At 31.8% G+C, this 22,078-nt stretch overlaps 1 protein-coding gene across 1 annotated transcript in view; it reads right to left on the bottom strand.

Moving 5' to 3' along the window:
* The window catches only part of Gad1 (glutamate decarboxylase), a 122,122-nt gene that overhangs the window by 74,157 nt on the left and 25,887 nt on the right, over nt 1-22,078 (bottom strand). Inside the window, exons 4-5 of the mRNA XM_088242485.1 lie at nt 8,296-8,405; nt 5,907-6,033 (exon numbers count right to left, since the gene is read on the bottom strand). Of these exons, the coding sequence (XP_088098611.1) occupies nt 5,907-6,033; nt 8,296-8,405 (237 nt within the window). The remainder of the gene's footprint in view (nt 1-5,906; nt 6,034-8,295; nt 8,406-22,078) is intronic.

The following is a 22,078-nucleotide window of genomic DNA, read 5'->3' as shown; positions in this document are numbered from 1 at the left end:
TTTATAGGTCCCCGTGTACAATATGCTCTCGTAAAAAATATTATTTTAATTATTTTTTTTAATGTATGAATTCCACGATAAAAATTTATTTTCTTTTCTATATGAATAGGAAACAAATTTAAAATTCGTACCAAAGAGTGGCTTTTCTCTTGTGTGGCTAAGTGTCGCTAAGGCCCACATTGCATCTCATCATCATTCAATTTCCGCATCTAATGGTGCATAGGGCACTGCATTGGTACACCAATCGCATCGCATCTTGATCATTTTTGTCGTTAGTCTTAAGCTTCAGGCAACAGCCCAGGGACTATAAAATATACCAGTGTGAAAACACTCTCTTAAATAAATATTTCTTGTCAACCATGTCGGGAATCGAACCCGAGACCTCTTGCTTGGTAGTCAAACGCGCTTACCATTACACCACGAGGTCGACATCTTTAATTCATACTTTAATAATTATTTACCACTCCTTATCAATCTCCTTCTTTTCCTTCCCACTATCTCCATGGTTTGTCCATATTTTTTTGAAAATTAATACATTGAATATTATTATTTATAAAGTTTTAACTGTCGTCGCTTTATTGTAGTATAATTTAGTGAAAACATATATTATTAAATGGCAGGCCCTACTATGTATACATTGTTAATAGTTTTTATTTTTATTAATTTAACCTGTACATGCCTACATATGTTTTCTATTCGAAATAAATAAATAAAAATAATATTATAAATGCGAAAGCGTGTTTGTTTTTTTGTTCATGTTCATGTTCATTCTTTCACGTCTTAACGGAGCAACCAATTGACATATATTTTTGCATAGTAATAGCCGGAGAGGTGAAAAGGAAAATAGAATACATTTTTTTCATACCAAATGAAAAAATCCATACTAATATTATAAATGTGTTTGTTTGTTTGTTTGTTTGTTTGTTTGTTTGTGTTTCCTTCACGTCTAAACGAAGCCACCGATTAGCAAATTTTTTTGCATGAAGATAGGCGGAACGGTAAGAATTAAAAAAGGTAACTCATTTATATATTTTTGGTATTTATGGTATTAATATTAAGACTCAAACGAGCGAAGTTTTTCTGTAGCTAGTCAACAATATCTATAAGATCACTAATAGATTTTACAAGAAGAAACAAATAACATTTCTCGACATGGATTTTCTAGCGAGTCGGAACAAGTTTAAAGGCATGGGTCGTTCCTGATTGTGCCGCTATAAACTCTGTCTCTATCCCTAATAAATGTTTGTAAAATGTTATTAGTAAAGAAAACAAATAATATATTAATAATGTGCACACAACGTGTCCAAATCTTGTGAAAAAATCCGACGCAGTTACATCCATTAGATACAAATTCCGTGGGGTATTCTCACTACGCGTCAAGTACAGAATTTATTTTAATAAATGCTCTTTACTCCGGCACTCCATAAACACTGCCCCCTGATACTATTTGCCCCGGATTCTTCCGCTATGCGCGCTCGGAGTAGGTACTGCCGTACAATGGGAAGACGTCCGCTGATCCGATAATCTGGCAATACTGAGTGGAATTCCAATATGGCGTTTGACGTCTATCAATTCCCGCGCTGGGAAAATTTAAACACAGTTGATTTCTTTATCTTCAAATAATAAGAGCCTTTCTTGAATAATTAAATACAGGAATAATAAGAAGGTACGAGTATATATAGATTATTTATGTAGCGCTTTTTTTGCGAAAATCACCTCAAGGGCGCCGTACAAAAAATAAATGAATCCCAGCACGTCTTGCAGCTACAGAGCGCATGGACGGTTGGGATTCTAGTTCCTGGTCTCCAATTATGATATATTGCAATTATAGAAGCTATATTACAGCACGTTTCGCAGCTACAGAGCGCATGGATGGTTGGAATTTTAGACCTCATTTACTAAATTGAGATATTTGATAGTTAATAAAATTAACCTATTGAAGCTAGATAACTAATCATCTTGCAGCCACAAAGTGCATGGACGAATGAAATTCTAGCAACTTTAAATTATCAATAAATTTACAAACGTAACTTAATATGTATATTGTATCTGTTTGCTAATAGAGACAAGGATTTTAAAAATAAAACAAAAAAAACGTAGTTTTTAAATGTATTTTTTTTAAGAGAGCCGAATGAGAGTAAATAGATAAAATAAAAAGTACTATTTATAGGTCACAAAACGTAAGTACGCGACCTAGAACAGGTGGTAATATCTTAATTCCTAAATTAAAAACAACTACTGCACAACATCATTACAGTTACAGAGGAATATTTTTCTTTAATGAAATGAACAAAGATAATAAAAAGTACAGTCAGAAATATAATATATTTAAGAAAGAAGTGAAAAATTACATCTATAATTCTTCTTTATGTAACACTGATTGAAAAAATCGTTTATATTTTTTTTGTAATTTATTTATACTATCCTAAAAATATTAATAATTAAAAAAAAATAAACTATTGAAAGACGTCACTCCCCATTATGTACACGAGAATTGTTAATTTATTTTACGTAATGGAAAACGTTAATGTAAATATATGTATTTGATAAATGTAAAAAATTGTATTTAGTTGTAATATTGTATTTTTATTTGTTATTAATAAATAAAAAATAAAATAAATATATGCTCTAGAGATGATGATCGCGCCACTTATCGGATAAAAGTAGGAGCACAATTAAAGGGTCGCTAGTTTAATAACACCGCTGCTCTAAACTCCATCGATTAATAAAAGGTTCATGAGAATAAAATAAGAATGTCAAATACTTAATCAAAAGAATAACGAAAAAATACTACGGCAGTCTTTTTTGTCTGCGTCGTGGTCTAATAATGGTCAGTGCATTGATCTTCCATGTAAGATGAAATATTTATTGAAAAAGTGCCCATACACTTGTATATTTTATAGACTTCGATCTGGCACCTTAAGTATAAAACTGATCACCTCATCATGTCGCGAAAAACGTCAATTCAGAGCTCTATCCAGCTACATCTACGTCGAAAGGAAAAGTTATTTTACCTCTACGCAAACAGCGCACTAAATTCGGCGAACGTGCATTTGCGGTCGCAGGCCCTACGGCATGGAATACTCTCCCAGCAGAGGTCCGAAACTGTGAGAGTGAAGTGATGTTTCGGAAGAAACTCAAAACTCACTTGTTTTCTAAATCATTTGAATAAATTCTTAGCATGTGGTGAAAAAGTAATATGAAAAAGTACATTATTTTTCTTAAATTAAAAAGTTAAAATTAAATTTATATCTTTATAAAATCACTTTGTAAAGCGCCCTTGAGGTATTTTATTACGAAAATGGCGCTCTATAAGTTATCCATAATTATAATTATTATTATTATATCCATAATTGGATACGAAAAGCGCATAAACCGTTTTGAAAAAATATTACACTCACAAATCAACTGGGTTTTAGTCTTATCGATTCACTTGTCAAAAACAGGCCGGGGGCATTTTCCCGCCCTTTTCATGTCGAATTATCTATGGACCGGCGCACATACTGCATAGGCTTCAAAACACAAGAAACGAGACTCACTCCGAATATTAAAAGTGAAAAACATTAAAACAAGATGGTCCCTTAGTCTTTCTTCTTCAGCGTTGCTGGATAAAGCGCTCTTCCAATCATCTATGCTCTAGCCATAGAATTAAGAATAGTCCAGAAACCGCATACGCACATCGAACAGAAGGCGACTCAACTACTCATAAATTAGTAGGTTTACGTTTTGACCCATTAGTTTCTTTGTAGACGTCGCTCAGTACGCAACTCCTGATTCGAATTTAACCATGCCGTGTTGTGTCCTTTTTAAGTGTAAAAATACAACTAGGATCTTAAAGAAACAGGATGCAATTACATTTTATGTGTAATTATCAAATAAATGTTTGTCACAAATGCATTACTTAAAAATTGAATTATTTTTACATCTGTCAGATTGTCGAAGAAACAAAATGGAAGTGTTTCCAGGGTAGTAAAATTTTTTACCCTACTTTGCTCATATAATAAGGAAAATAATAAAAATTTGACCTCGGATTAAACAGCGTCGTGGTAGACATTTGGCCAACATTATTTTAAAAACATAAAATGTTATTTAACATGATATAAAAATATCCGTTTTATGTAAAATAAAATTTGTTTTATATTTTAAGGTCAAATTTCATTAATTAAATTACTCTTATTAAATGACCCTTTACTTATCTACTCTGTTGTGTCAATCAATGTTTCCGAGTGCACAATACAGTTTTAGAAAAATTAACAAATTGTTTTATTTTACCTTACATTTGTGTTATGGTTATATTCTTCGCGATCTGGCAATATTACTCGGTGACTTCAAGTATGCGCTCGGCGAAAGTGTGTCTAAGTAGGGGAATTGTTGGACATAGTCCGATGTATTCAAATATGATTCTACGCTCCTTCTGGACTATTCTTAATTATATGGCTCTAGCTATTTTGAGGCAATGTCGTCGGCCTGTCTTAGTGGCTTTCCAACACCTCCTTTTTTAGAAAATATCCCAATAACTAAGACTGCACACGAATACATGTAAAAAAAAAAACTAAAACGTGTAATCGGTTAAAGTATTTTCTTATCATTTACTCTTGCTTAAGAAAGCTTAGTTCATTTGGCAGGCACTAATACTTGCAAAAACGAATTGTCATAAATTTTACATTTGTTTGAAAAAAATGCACCTTAAGGCCAGTTATTTTTACGCGGGTAGGTACTTTTGTTTTCTATTTCTGCCTTTGAACATGAAACACCGGAAGTAATCGGCGGCCGCGGCCATCCGAATTGATCCGATATTTGGCGCGCTTTTGTCCACATCCGGTTTCTTTTTTTCGTTTACCCGCCCCATTGAGCTTTTCGATTTGATACAATACTATTTTATAAAGACAGATTATAGTGATAAACTGATGGATTATTGATGTAGGTATTATTAAAGTTATTTATTTTATTTTACTCGGGGTTTTGACAACACATAAAAATAAGTAGAAAAATGTATTCACAACAAGAGCAAATTAAAAAAAAATCACCGTTAATTTAATAATACACAATGTATAAGTTACATGAACATGAAACTATATTATGGCAAATAGCTACGTTGTATATCGAGAAGTTAATAATAATTGTTGTTTGAGTCGATTTTCTCAGAACCACAGAAAAAATAGTAATTTATTTCTATTACAATTCATATTGTACATGTTGTCAATAAAACCTTAAAACTCATTGGATTTATTAACGGAAGTACAACTAACTAAAATAATATCAATACCCTTAAAGCTCTTTTCTGTTTCCAAGTTCGCCCGCACCTAGAGTATTCCTCTGTTATCTGGTCTCCATATTATGACGTTCACGTCAAAAATATTGAATCAGTTCAACATCGATTTTTAAGAAAGTTAGGTTGGAGGTTTATCCAGAGACCAATATACGTATAATGAGTTAGTAACCAGCTTAAATATATCTTCTCTACAAGACCGTCGAAATAAATCAGATCTTTTAGTCCTATTTAAAATTCTCAACTCATTTTTTAATGCGCCTGAACTACTTGAGCTCAATAAAATTAAATATCCTAATTAGAAACTTCGGACAAAACTTACTCTTTCATACCGATAACCATAGAACTAACTATGGTTTTCATTCCCCTATGCCCAGAATTCTTAGGTCTGCCAACAAACATACCAGTCTTGATTTCTTTGATAACAAGTTGTCTTCTTTCAAACGATCACTGAATTAAATTCAATTATAAAAACCTCTCTCCCCCTTCCACTCCCACCAAGTCTACTAAATACCATTGTGTCTCACTACTTTCCTTTATAATAATTTTCTATGTATAAATATGTCCTTAAATTTTAGAATATTGTTTTTGTTACAAAAATAAATATTAATGTTATCAATAAATTAATGTATCTTACCAGTCTTGACTTGATACTTGAGGGTGGTGGCGCAGTCTTGGACGAGTTGTTGCAGCGGTAGTCCCCTCTCTGGAAGCTCCAAGTCCAGAAGAGACTTCATCTCCTCAGGGTGGTGGAACTCTAGAACCTGGAAGACGAAGCCATTTGTGTTGACCGTATTCAGGGCAAAACTCTTAAATCCAGAGATGTATGTCTAGAACGTGAATCATGTTTAGGGCGAATCTCTCAAATCCGTAGATTAATGTCAAGGTATGAGGAAATTCAGTGTTTTTTTTTTTTAATATTTTATTTTTATATATTTTCAATTAAACTAAGCCAAAATGTACCATATTATCAGCGCTTTGATTTTTTTTTGTTTTGTATTTTTTTGATTTTTTAAATTACTTCTCGTTCTCTTCCCTTCTTCTCAACGAGTTCTGCTGATTCGTCAGTTGACTTCGCAAGCCGGAAACCTCTCAAAGCTGTCTTATTATTGGTTGATTCGGAAGAACTAGTGACGTTATGATAAATACTTTTTATTTTTGTTATTTTTTCTGTATATTTTTTAATTTCGTATATTATCGGCCTCGTGGTGTAATAGTCAGCGCGTTTGTCTACCATCCAAGAGAACTCGGGTTCAATTCCCGACATGGTTGATTCGAACTATTTATTTAAAAGTGTGTTTTCACACTAGAATATTTCATAGTCCCTGGACTGGTACCTGAAGTGTAAGACTGATCATCTTACCTTTATGTAACAAAAATGATCAAGATACTCTGCGATTAGTTTACCAATGCAGTGCCCAATGCACCATTAGGTGCGGAAAGGGAATGATGATGATTATTTTTTCCTATATTTTTAAAAAACATCGCAGTACAATTCTGTACCTCAGAGGCAGACGGATGCAAATCCAGAATTTAATGAAATGACATTTCGATTTTCGTATCCAGTTCATGATCATGTCTATTGATTTTGAAGAAATGTAAGCCTCATAATGAAAGAACCAATGTATTAAGTTACTGAAAATACTTATAAAAACTATAAATTATTAGAAATCGCTTAGAGAAAGTAAATTCTTTAGGCTTTGGTTGAACATTTGACGTTTGGATTTGCATCCGTCTGCCTCTAAGGTACAGAATTTAAGCCTTAATTTTTTTCCGCGTGTAAGTATACATTTTTCATATCGAATTTCCCGTAGGGCTGAACGTCCTCATTCAAATCATATTCAGAGCAAGAATTCAAACTCTGAAGAGTTAAGTTTGTAAATAATATTCAGGCAAAACTCTGATATCCGGATATTTATGTCAAGAATTTAAATAATGTACGGGGCGAAACTCTTAGATCCAGAGATTTACGTCAAGAATTTAAATGATGTACAGGTCTGATACTCCAAATTATGGAGATTGTTGTCAAGAATGTGGATCATATTCGGGGTAAAGCTCTTGGTGATTGATGGCAAAATTAAAATCATTTTATGAAAATAATTAAACTAATGAGTAACTTTTTGACAAAGCAAACTATCATATTGCAATTTAGCTTGGGGAGGTTGCTCTCGTTCAATCCTTGAACCTGTAAAAATAGCACAAAAATGGATCATGAAGATCATTCTCAAAAAACCCTTGAGGTACTCGTATTCAACGGAAGATCTATTTGCTGACTTAAAGATATTGGATGTAAGACAATTGTTTGTGAGGTGCCTACTATTTAAATTTTATGATAAATTAAGTGAGGTCAAAAGAACCCAACAAAATATAAACACTCGTTCAGCAACACAAATTAACTGTATTGTCCTATTTGTATCAACCGCCTTTGGTAAAAAGCAATACAATGTAATTGCTCCAAAAATATTTAATGATTTATTGCCAAGTATAAAAGACTCAAAATGTAAAACAAAATTTAAAATAAAAATATCTGCACATATAAATAGTGTAGCGAGAGATTTTTTTGAAAAATATACGTAAATCAAAAATCGAAGTACTTTATATAATTGGTATACATATTATTTATATTTTTATGTATTTCATTGCTTTATATTTGTTTTATTATATATTATACTATATTATTTATGTTTAAGTAACATGCATTCTTGGCACATATATATACTTTATATTTGTATAATAACGATTTTTAATTTCTTAAATTTGATTAGCTAGGAATTTATAATTAAGTAGTTTTAGTTTTTCTTTTTTATGTTATTGTTTTATTAGTATAGGACTACTAATGCTCTAAAAATAGAAAATCTCCCTCTTAGAACAGGCTGAGCCATGTTAGATGGAGACTATCATAAACAAAAAACACTCCGTTTTCATTTTACATTAGTTGGTTTTATATAGATTCCCTGTTATTGAGTGTGTATATATATATTTTTTGCAATAAATTTAAAAATAAATAATAAATAATATTTGCCTACCTTTTCGTTTCTGTCATTAGTATTTTTAACATATTCGATGAGGACATCTATCACTTTCATAAGGAATTCCTTGGTCTGGGGGAATCCATCTTCCCGCATAGGAAGGATCTCTGAAACAATAAAAAATACATGTATTATTTATTTCATTCGACATAGTGTCCTACTTCGTGGCCTGCTAATGCTTAATTTTAACACGCTAAAATGAAGATGCAGTCACTGAAAGCAGTTAATGATACGGCTGAAAGAGCTGTTAAGTTGATGCAAGACTTTCATGGCTAAGTCACAGTGGACGAGGAACAAAAACAATATTTATTACGTTGCGTACAAGAACACAGAAAAGTATATCCTGACTGTAAAAAACAAACCTTAAAAAGAAAATTTAATTAATAATGTCCGTTAAATAATTAATATGTATAATAAATAATAAATATGATACAATAATCAAAGTACCATTGTTTTATTTACAAAATAAATATTAAGTTAAAATATTCCCCTATGGTTTCCATACAAACTTTTATATTCAAAGTTTGACATCAAGTCGACACGGGTTATCGCTGTTTGATTTCCATAATATTTATTATTTCAGTTATTAAGGTCAAATGGAATAAAAAAAGAGGGTATGCGTGTCTCAATCTGTAAAAACAATATTTGCCCTTTTAGTCTGGGACACCTTATTGTATATGTATATAAAGAGTCAAATAAATAAATACCTCCCACAAGTACATATCTGCAGTAATATAAAATAAACTTACATTTCTACGTTTGTTCGCTAACACGTGGAGCCGTGGAGGAGGTATGGTTTTAACTGTGCAAATCGATAAAAAAACATTATTTTGCTCATTTCATGTTGCGATATGTCTTATTGGGCTTAAAGGCCGTATCCACTTCGTTTTATAAAACGAACATTTAATGCTTAAGGGGAGTTCGCAATGAGCAGCCGAGCTGTCAAACTGACACTTATAACACTATTTAATGAGCGCCTTAAGTCGCTCTTCAATAAGGTCGATTGTTCTGTACCCTGGTGATTCCCATACAGGGTGACTACTGAAGGTTTTATACTATTATTTGTGACCGACCAGAACAAAATTTTCAGCCAAAACGGAAACCGAAGGTTGGCTTCTTTTCCAGTGCTAGTAAACCGAAACTTATTTATTTAAGTTAAAAGTCAACAATGTTTTGAATATGTCCAAACGTTTGCAGACATGCTGGGTTTCCTCCCTAGGGAGTTATTTAGATATAAATTTATTGCAACAGAGAGAAAATTTTTAAGAAATTAATATATGGGGAATATGGGGGCTTATGACCTGTCATACTGGTTTGAGTGGCCACTTTACAGACAGTGAAAAATTCACCATTCTGCTCATGTTTCAACATCTACATTTCTTCAACTCTTCCATTTGTTGAATTTTGTGAAGTAAAAGAGCTGAAACCTTTACCATGTGGGTGAGATTCATCCGGCTTAACCAATTCACCTAATAGGCAACGCTCGCAGCGCGGGCAAAAGAACCGCCCTTGACAAAAGTCGCGAAACTTCGCTATTCGCGCAAGTGAGGCGTGAAATTGTGTCTTTTGCTTCCGAATATACTAGTATCAAGAGTGAGACGTAAAGACTGTGTGAGACAATTATATATTAGTATTACTGTTTTACTACGTACGCAACATGCTACACAATGGTAAACTTTCTATTGCATTGGCGATTTTTCACCGATTTTAATAAAATGCATTTTTTATTCCCAATATGATTTAATTATTAAAAAAATAAATATTTTAACCTATACGTAAATATATAATGGACAACCGTGATACCGTGGGTGTTGGATTTGTTCCGACGTTTCGGCTACCATTGCAGGAGCCATCTTCAGGGTAAACTATGGGTTTTGTAGAAAAAGTCAGTGTTTAACTACTAGTAATTATAACGGAGAAATTCTGAAAATCTTAACCTATAATTTATTGTATTTATGAAAATATTAAAGTTATTATATTTATTTATTTATTCATATTTTTTCTCTTACAAAATATAATTCATATAAAAAAAATGTGACCTCACTGGGGTTACCCGTGCCTAGGACAATAAACTTTTTTAAAAATATTTTTACATTTGAGAATAAACAAGGTAGACTAACATAATAAACAGAGATAATTAACAAAATGTTCAGACATTTTTGAACACTACGTATTTATGTTTATAATTAAAAAATGTATATCTATATTATTTATATTACAAAACGCACAATAAAAGAACAAAAACCTTACATAAGCTATACACATGCGGAGCAATTAATTCAATATTGGTTTGGGAGAGTGAGACAATCCATTTTCCTTCTACCTAGGTCCACTATCCATTTTTTTACAGCCTTTTAAAACATTTTCTCTTCACTAATATTGTTTTAATAGATATTAAAAGTAGCTTATAGATTTTAATCAAACAATACTCAAAATTCATTTATTCGAAAGTGGTATTAGTTTGTATTTGTTTAAGATGTCTTTGTGTTGAGGATCTAGTGATTGTATTATTTGTATGTGATGTATTGTAGGGTTTATGTCTTTCACTTGAGTAAGAGTAGTTTTTGAATCTGTTAGTGAGTTTTGTTTAAGCGTATAATTGTTTTGGTGTCATAAGTTGTGATTTATGGAATATTTCTTCAGTAGATGTCTGTATCGGGACTCTGAGTATTATTTTAACTGTGGATTTTTGTGCAACAAATACACTTACATTACTAGCTAAAATTTGTATTAAAATAAAATAAATAAAACAACTTTATTTTAACCACTAATTTTGTAATTATTATTTTTTCCACCGACCGGTTTCAAAGCAAACAAGCTTCTTCTTCAAGGTTTACGTAACTAATGAATTGATTCTAATTTTATTTTTATCGTGTTTACTAAATACTACACGTGGACCCAATAAATCAAGTCGTTTTTCCTTACACGGGTGGTAATTTAATATCAATATTTTCAAAACTAGACAGAAGAAGACTTAAAGAAACATTGTTTATTTAGTTATTTATTATTGTTTTCTTATTATGAATATTTTAATGATTTAAAAAAAAATTAAACATGTTAAACTACTTTTTTCAATTAACAAAAAAAAACATTGTTTTTTATTTATAAATAAAATGAAAAAAAAAACATTTTGAATCTGGAATACCTTGTTGCCAGAATCACATGTTTGAAAATTGGGTTGTAATTTCTTTCGGAGTGCGTTTTAGTTAATCCCTTAGTGGGGGAGTTCCCCGTACGATGTAGTGTGCAGACTCTACTCCTTACTGTGTGGGCATTAAGGTTGTATCATTCATGGGGGCTGTTTGTTCGCCAAATACTGTTCAAACACGCCGGGGGTAGGTGGCATCCCTTAGGAGGACGAGTGTAATCCCTATCAGTAGAAATTCCATCAAAATATCTTATATTTTACTTATCCTTTTTCCTTTTTACATTTTGGTATTTTGCTGGGAAATATTTGTGGGTCCACAAATATAATCACTAATGCATGATAAAATGTTTGAGGAACTATTTAATCCATCGGAAAATTCAGCTTGGCAAGCATACAAAAATGTTACTCAGAGTTTTTAGGTAAGTCAGAATGTTTGGATATCGTGCAGTTAAGAATGAAGTAGTATTCAAATGTTTGAAATTATAAATGCCTGTATCTTGAAAACCTTGTGTGATAGGAAAAAACCGATATTATATTTGAATTCAAGATAAAAAGTACTATCTGAATTGTGTAGATATATATTTTTTTGTTGCCTATTGTAATTAACTACAACAAACATCATTGTTTTAAGTTATATCCAAATAATTGTAGACAGGCTGAATTTCCTCCCTTAAAGGTTATTTAGACTAAAATTTGTAGCAACGGAGGGAAAACTGTTTGAAAATTGTTTGAATGTTTGATATTATTAATGCCTGTATCTTAGAAACTTTGCATGATAGGGAAGATCCGATATTATATTTGAATTGAAAGGAAATACTATTGGAAAAAGAAAATATCACATACTACGAATACCGACAAAAATATATGAAATGAATTTAGAATAACTAATTGTATTTTACAAAATCAATATAGATATTTTAGAAATGTTTTCTAAAATAAATTTAATAAAAATACGTCTCTAGAAAAACGTGACATGTTTGGCCATGAAAATTGTGACTATAAGATTCGTGACAATGTTATAAACAAATTTAAATGATCGGGAACAAATAAACATGAATCGTGACGTATTAGGGTCGTGGCCAATGGAATGACCGCTGCCAGACTCAAAACTACAAATTTAAAAAAAAAATGTGCTTCTTGTAAGTAATAATTTTTTATCCTGAATAGTATTTCATTGACCATTATTGACAAATCATAAGCCCTGTAAATGCCTACACTTCCATATTCGCTTCTCAAAAGTGTTCTCCCTCTGTTGCAACGTATCACAACAAATATTATACAAAATTGGAAACATAATAAAAATATGTGCATTGCAGGCACATCGGTATGAAAAAAAGCAAAGATTCGATTTACACGAAAAAAAAATGACAAAAAAACTAATAATATTTTTTATAAAAATATTTTTTTAAATTTATTTTTTTTTTTATTTTATTTTTTATTTATGTATTTTTGTTTTTTTTTACAATAAACATAAGTGATAAAACAGAGTATTAAAAAATAAAGCATAATTACATAGCAATGAAATACATATTAATAGTAAAAATAGGAAACAAAAAAATCCCACAAAGGCATGGCCTGTTCGTGGGTATACAAGAAAAGAAATTTTTGCTCCCATAATAAATAATGGACAGTTATAATATTTTTGGGTAACATAAGAAAGAATAAATAAAATATTCTGTAAAAGATAATATGGCATTTTTTTATAGTAATTAAAAAAGAAAATAAAAAATATTTTAAAAAACACAAAAATATTCCTTATTATTAAAAAGTCAACAAAATATATCATAGAAAAAAAGAGTTCATATCTTTAGTTTGAATCCAGGATAGTGCATGTTTCTTAAAAGAAGGAAAATTTTGAAAGTTTGGGATCAATGAAATATTATCAGTAAAAAAAGAATTTAAAAAAATTGGGCCTATAAAATATGCATGTCTCTGTGCGAGCCTCGTTTTACAATGTGGTATTTCTAACACACGATTCCTTCTTTGACTTGATCTATTTGAATTACTTGTAAATAAATTTTGGTTCTTAAATATATATTTTAAACAATATATTTGTCTTAGGTCTAAAAGTAAATAAAGATAACAATTATTTTATTTATTTTCGCATAAATATATTAACTATAAAACATTATTATCGAAAGTCAAATAAAATGGTAAGCTGTGTATAATCGCTTATTTTGACGATTCGCCTCACACGATTCCTTCTTTGACTTGATATATGTATTATTTTATTTTAAATATGAAAACTGTACCCTTCATCCTCCCGGACACAGACTGTTAATATTGTAAATAAAATTGTTTTTTACGTTAACTTTGATTAGAATTGTTTTTTTTAAGTATCTCTGAATATAATCACGTTTGGTATCGATTTTTTCCCCTATTTAGAAACGGAAATAGAAAAATGGCGTTTATATCATGACACAAAGCCCGCTGGGTTTAACGTCTTATTTCAACTGACAAAATGGGGATTCAGACCTAATCCCGAGCATGAGGTACGCAACGCTACCGCAACGCCAACGAACTAAATCAAATAACATTTTAACTTTCTGTTTTTATTTAACTTTAACTACTCGGTTAAAGTGTACAATCTACTTCCATTATCCATAAGGACAATAAGTAAGTTCTCACAATATAAAATTGCTATTAAGAAATGGATAGTGGAGGTGGGTTGCGCACGGATCGATGAGTGGATCAAGCCAAATAGGTAAAATGTATGCACTGTTTATGATTTTTTTAAATTGGTCTATATAAATTGGTTATGTTTTTTATGATTATTTTAGTTTTTTATTGTTTATTATGTTAATGATAATTAAGTTAGTTGGATTAATTACGTTTTTTTTAATTTTTATTATTATGTTAACTTTGTTAAATAGCTAATCTTAGACATGTTTCACATTTTGTAAAATGTTTCCCTCGGCACGGGACACCCCAGTGAGGGAACCTATATATTATTATGTATAAAAAAAAAGAATACAAACAATGTAAAAGTATAAATAAATAAATAAAAATCAGCATTTTCTTGATTTTTTTAAATATTTAAATTTTGGGGCCCATTTCATTAATTTACAGAAAAATGCTACAGAAAATGGCAGCTTTCAAAAGGAACTAGGAGTACGACTAGGAGTAGCAGGTGCCACATTCAACAGTATGAAGGCTGTTTGGGGATTGGATATTTACGCGGTGAAAACCAAATGCCACCTATTCGAATCGAATCGTGCCACTTCGCTAGGGCACAGTTAGTTTTGAGGATAGGCGTCTTAGGAGAATTTTAAATATGCGGTGGTTTTACTTAGTGAGGAATGAAGAAATAAGAGGACGGACGCAGCAAATTCCTGTGACAACTGTCATCAAGCGGAGACGATATGGTTGGCTTGGCCATGTACTGTGGATGCCTCATGAGAGCCTTAACCACGCTTGCCTACTTTACAAGGCATAAATAAAAATGTTTTCTAACGCGAGAGCGTTTGGAATATCACCCCTGGACGTCCGCTGCTGACTGTTCTTCGGCAGTTTATGTCAGAACTACGGGACGCAAACCTAACTTAGGAGGACGCACAGTAGCTGGCAGCCGAAAGGGTAACACTCTCAAGTGAATCCTAAAAAAACAACTATTACTTTTATTATAACTGTATTTAGCTAATTCTGTTACTATCCATTTTATAATTGAAGTTATTTATTAAGTAGATACACACGAGTTACATTCTTATGTAACTCGTGTGTATGTGCCAAATGTGTACTGTATAAAATGGCAAGATGAAATGTGCATATTCTTTCGCTGCACGACGTTTAATTACTTGTCCGAGCTGACGTTGCGTCGGGTTACGCGTTGCGGGCCAGAACGGTGTTCGGCCCTGCCAACTTTACGGCTTGATGGTGATGACCTCCACAGTAGAACTAATCTTTCATTGCGTTTTATATATTCAAATATTTATATAGAATTGATTGTTGAGGGTTGGAGCTCCTACCCTAGTTAGAGATTGACAGAAGACGCGAGGTTGAGGGATGATGGGTTGAAGTAACTGCATTTGGCCTAAATTCTGGAACTGAGTGACTGCGTTGAGCTGAGTCTTCGCGCTTGCTGGACTGACTGAACTGAACTGCCGAATTGCGTCCTGTGGTCTTTTTGTAGGCCACGTTCCTTTGTTTTTCATTTGTCCAGGGTGGGAACGATGTGAATGTACTGCAGGACGACGATCTTTCCTTCATGTGAAATACTTTGCGAGAGCAAAATTTTTTGTAACTACTTTTTAATCGTTTTACTTATTAGTTTTCATTCTTTTATTATAAAGTATATATAATATGTATGCGTATGTACATATGTGAATTTGTGTATGCGTATATGTTCATGTGTATATATATATATATATATGCATTTTCATGTGTGTATTTATATATTTATTTTATTTATGCTTAATAAGTTAGTTTATAACATTTTAAGAAGTAATATAAGCTTTTGATAACATTACAATTTTTTTATAAAAATTTCTCAATGACATATTTTTTCAAATTAATGAAATATTAAAAAAAATTCTATTTCCTTTATTTCTTCAGGTAACTCATTGTACAGCTTTAATCCCTTGTGCAATGAGTTTTAAGATTCTGTTTTTCTCCTCATTGGTAATCTTATCTTTTTTTTACCCCTTGTTTCATATGTATGTGTATGTATGTATGTATGTATATATATGCATATACAATTTTTTTTCATTGTTTTATATTTACTTACTATTTCTTCTTCTTCTCTTCCTTCCCTATTTTCCCATCCCACTTCCTTTCACCCCTAGCGAACTGTAGGTTTTGTTTTTTTTATATATTTGTTCTTATATGAAACCCGTAGCCCTTGTTTTTTGTTGTTATTCTTTATGTATTGTTTATAACTATGACTGTGTTAGTTTAAAAGAAAAAAAGAAAATACTAATTTGTCATATTGGATTCTATAGAAAACGATGAAATTGCTTCATGGCACTATTTTAGGTAAAATGTTTTAGTACGTGTGTGTCATTGATTATGGACTATGAACTCCACATATATTACACGCAATTTAAAAAAATCTTCTTTTAAGGTTACCAACCCCTGGCTGCTATGAACTTCAGTATACTTAAGGGTAATTTATGGCAGGGATTCCAAACTAATTTTTCATTTATTTACGTTCGCATTGAAAAGGGGGTTGCGGCTTTCGGTAAGTTTTTTATTCCTACATTACATTACTTATGGTTTTCCCTACGTTATTTTATACAACTGTTTTTACAATATTAATGGCATATTGGCGGCCTTATTGCAAATAGGTAAATTTCACATACTGCGAATACTAATAAAATATGTGAAAAGGATTTAGAAAATTTATTGTATTTCATTGATTAGATTGAATCGATGCAACGTAAAAATTTAAAATCGTTAATATTTAGAATTTTTTATTCATTTTTTTTAACAATAAACATAAGAGGTAAAACAGAGTATTAAAAAAAGGATAATTACAAAGCAATGAAATACATATTAATAGTAAAAATAGTAAACGAAAAATTCCATATCGGCATGGCCCGTTCGTGGGTATACAAGATAATGTCAATGAATTTTTGCTCCTATTATAAATAGGCAGTTATAATTTTTGTGTAGCATAAGAAAGAGAAAATAAAATATTCTGTAAAAGATGATATATTTTTTTTCAAAGTAATTAAATAAGGAAATAAAAATATTTAAAAAAAACATTAAAATATTCCTTATTATTAAAGGGCAATAAATTATATCCTAGACAAAAAGAGTTCATATCTTTAGTTTATATCCAGGATAGTGCGTGTTTTTAAAAAAAAGGAAATTTTTAAAGTTTGGCATCAATGAAATATTATCAGTAAAAAAAATGGATCAAATACTTTCATAATCAACTATTATGATCGTCTAGAGTACTTTCATATCTTTAGTTTAGAATTCAGAAGGATTTTGGCTGGTTTGATATTCTTGCACAAATTAATATCTAACTGTATATATGCCCATGATATCCTTGCTCAGATAAACCTTAATGTACCTCGCCGTAACTTGCGTACTAATGCTGTCTTTGCTGTGAAAAATTATAAAACCAGCATCCGATTCTTTTTCCCTCTGCCGAGGATCCTCAGAACAGTGAACGAAATCTCACTAAACGGTACTGTCGATGTGTTCCTACAGCAAAGGCAAGCATCAAGAAGCAAGCGGTGTTGTCACTCCCGATTCACGATGACACGTGTCCGCCTGGATTATGCCATAATTATACCTTTGTAAATTTAAATAGATTTTAAGATTGTTTTGATTGAGTGTTGTCATATAATATATACTCATTAATGCCAATCTGTAAGGGCTTTCATAAGCCTGTTGGTTGGCTTAAAAACAAAAAATGGGTATTGTGGAAAAATATTTTCATTCATAATTTATCAAATAAAATTGTTAAAAAAACCTTTCAACCAAAACGCGATATGTTTTGACTTTATGTATTTATATAAATAAAATATATATTACGAATTCTTTTACATCTGGACAAATTTGGCCAAAAGGCCGATATGGTACAAATTTGTACAGTTAAATATAGATGATGAACTGATATAGATGATGAAATAAAATAGATGGAAAATAAAGATGAACAGTAGAATAATCTAGGAACGCATGTCAGGAGAGTCGCATATGGCGTTTAACTTTATTTTTTGATGCACCTGACCCTATATTTTATTAATAGTTAAATCTAAGGGTAGGGACTTGTAAACACTGTGTACGAGGAACCCCAATCTAAAGCTGACATTCCTAAACCACCCTTAATGAATTCTCAGCAGAGGGTTGATTTGTAGCCACTTAGTTCGAGACCCGGGGTGAAATTCATACACTTTTATTTACTTTTATGGTTATCATTTTATAAATGAAATAATATCACCGTCATCCCTTTATCGGCAACTGATGATGCACGAAGCACTGAATAATTATAAAATTAGTACGAATATAGGTAAAAAAAAAAATAATAACATCTCAAAATACGTTTAAAATTAATATTAGATTAACATGTCAATGCATTTTTACCCATACCGAGGAAAGTAATTTCAAAGTCTTTTCCGGTCATACTTACGAGGCGTGTACAGTTTTCTTTAACGGGAATTTTTAAATTTCGCGGGTTTGAGAGTCCGATTGTCAATTTTTTTTAAATGTTGGTATACATACCAATGAAGTGTTTTATTTATTTTATTTTATTTTATTAACATAAACGGCAAATCTGCCTTTTACAAACATTTATAATATTAACATATTTGGCTTAATATTTTTTTTTTTTAAAAACATGAATTTCCTTATACCCAAGATTTATAAAAAAAAAATTAAACCAAAAATCAACAAGATTTATATTTAAAAAAATAACCTAAAAATTATACAGTATATTCAGTAGAAAGCTTAAATAATAAAACATTCTACAGTAAAACAACAAGAAAATCATAAGTACTGTTTCACACAGCTAGGCAAAGTGAACAAAAATTGTATATTTATATATATTATGAAATGCATGAATAAATTAATATAATCACCATTAACCATCTTTGAAAAAGTTCAAAAGGTTTGTTCTATAGGAACAAAACCCTACACTAAATATATCAGATACGTGGGAATAACTATTGCCGAGTTCATGAAGTCTGTTTAATACGGCGTTACAAGTATACACTGTCCGTGAATTGTTGCTACAAAACGGTGGCACCTGTCTAGTCATTCTTCCAGGCACCCTGAAGTTGATGAGAGATAATAGTTCAGGGCAATCCCATATTGAATTCACAATTTTGAATAAATTTAAAAGGTCTATAATTCAGGCGAATGTGTGGTCAAACGATGTATGATAGGTGCACAAATGTCGAGATCCGTGAAGTGTGTCAAGAAAGAATCAAGAAAGGGGCGCTGCGTCGGTTTGGACATGTAGCTTGAATGGACAGCAAAATAATGGCTAAAAGAAACTACGATGAGAATGTTGATGGATGTGGAAAATGAGGAAGACTGAGAAAGAAATGGCACGATCAAGTCTATCAAATACTCGAAGATGGACATGTCAAAAGTAGGAATAATCGGCGTGCGTGCGTGAGAAGATGTATGAATGTAGAGGAAGCGAGGTCTGTATGCCAAGATAGAGTGTTATGGCGTTCTATCCTCTCTGCCTACCCCTACGGGGAAACTGCGTGATGGCTTGTTTGTTTGTTATCAAATAAATAATATATGTAACGTAAATTGTCCAATTTTCCAAAATTCATTAATCATTCGCATGCAGCGACTTACAAATCAATACAGTGATGATTTAAATTTATTTTACACCACGCCAAGGACAAAACCTATTTTCAAGAGAGGAGTTAAGGACTGGATTTTCTTTAGTGGGAGGGATTTGATTTGGAAACTCCTTGATGATTTTCTGAATGTTTGAGTTTACTGTTTACCATATTGATGTGCCATATATATTCAAAAATATATATTCTTTGTGTTTCTGATCCTATATTTGTGGTCATATATATACTCATGTGTCTGTCATATAATTGCTCGTCCCATCTCAACACAGGACGACACACAGGAAACGGCGTGATGGTTTGTTGTTGTTGTTGTTGTTGCCTATAATTTTTCTTCTTTCGTTAAGTTTTAACAAATTTAATTGTTTTAGTAAAAAATCGTAATTTAAAAATTCATGACTGATTCTAAGTTTAAAATTTATACACCGTAAGAATTTTTTTTGGACTCTTTCAAGAATGCTAAATTTTTTGCTGTTTTAATTGTTTACTTTGTCTGTGGCAGCCGTTAAGGTTAGACGTGTTTTTATGAGCTCGGCGATTTTCGTCTTGGCGATCCAGAATACCTCCACGGGGACGATTGAACCTTAGTTTCAACGTCATATCCGTAAACCCATGTTTCGTCACCTGTTATAACACGTTTCAGTGATGAGGAATCCCACTGTATTCTAATTTATTTATTTTCTATTAGCGTACTATTTAACTAAGCATATTTTTTTGTGCGTTATTTGCTAATATATGATTTTAAAAATTACATTTATTAAACACGCGCCAAATGACTAATCAGTGTGTCACTTTTCAGTAGTGACGTCATGAAACGGTTGGCGTTCTATATTGCCTTCTCTTAAATGTTCTTCATCTCTGTTGTAATATGTTAATATAAACAGCTCCCCAGGGAGTTAAATCCAGTTCTTGTCTACAAAAATTTGGGCAAACTCAAAATATTGTTGATAAATTGCCTGGTCCATGAAGAAGTATAGAAATTGAAAAAATAACATTTTCAGGCGTTGCCTAGTATGCAGGTGAAATAATTCAATTAGATGAATCTCACTCGCATAAATAAAGGTTTCAGCTCATCAACTTCACAAACATCAACAGATGAAAGAATTGAAGGAATATAGATGTTCAAATATAGGCAGAATGGTGAATGTTACACAGTGTGTTAGTGAACATGGAATTGTATTTTGATAAAGAGTGTGAATAAATAAATAATTTAAAAAAATAAAGAACTCTAACATATTCCTGAAACAAAATAAAGTACATTCAATAAATAAAGCTCTGAAAATGGCATATAATTTAATTTTCAACAAACGCCATAGTCACGCTAACACGCTCACCACTACAATGCCGAGCGAAAAACTTCAAAATAATTTTGGAGACATTGTGATTTAAATTGAAGATTAAAACTCCATCAGGCTCAGTAGTTTTATCATTTAATGTGCAATTTTCCGGGCCATTATGGCGCGCTCGGGGGCGTTAAAATGGCGGTACTTCCGTTACATTTCCGGTACAACTTCCGGTTTTCAGAGCGCACGCGCACCACTTCCGTCACTTGCGGCTGACGCGGCGGTTTGCAGATGGCGGCGTTTCCGGTTTATCAACGTTATCACGTTTTGCGACATTTGTGTTACGGACGAATTTTTCTGAAAGTATCCCCTGTAGATTCTTATAGTAATAAATATGTAAGGGAGGAATTTTATTTTACCCTTTATGGGAACAATATTTTGAGTTTGTCCAAATTTTTGTAGACAAGGACTGGATTCAACTCCCTGGGGAGCTGTTTATATTAACATATTACAACAGAGATGAAGAACATTTAAGAGAAAGTAATATAGAAGTCCAGGCATCTACAGGGCTTATGACCTGTCAAGGCCATAGTTTGTTCTATGCTAATCGATGAACAGTACTTCATTGTTTCTCAATCTACGAGTCGGAATATTGAATTTTACTTGTCCCAGTAATGATGGAACATCGATTATACCATTTAGTATGCCGAACATATATATGGAGTCAATATTAGTTCTACGTTTTTGTAGACTAGAAATATTTAACATTGACTCTATTTCAGCATAAGAATAATTATCTCTCTCTAGTCCAAGCATCCACGCTATTTTTCGAAGCGAGCGATGTTGGACTGATTCAATGTGATTTATGCGATTGACATAGAATGGAGACCAGACCACTGAGGCATATTCTAGAAGAGGGCGAACAGTTGAGCAATAAAGAGTTTTGATTGTACGGACATTAGTAAAATCAGAGGATATTCTGTTAATGAAGCCAAGTAATTTCAGTGATTTATTTACTGTATTATCTATATAATCACTTACCGTTTTATTGACCTGATAATGAAGAGAAAGATCTGAATCTAAATGAA

This window comes from Micrasema longulum, unplaced genomic scaffold (genome assembly GCF_059751315.1).
Source record: "Micrasema longulum isolate JH-2025_06_02 unplaced genomic scaffold, ASM5975131v1 h1tg000140l, whole genome shotgun sequence".
Lineage (NCBI taxonomy): Eukaryota > Metazoa > Arthropoda > Insecta > Trichoptera > Brachycentridae > Micrasema > Micrasema longulum.
Note: the sequence above shows the minus strand (reverse complement) of the source record. Positions and strands in the feature narration are given on the sequence as shown.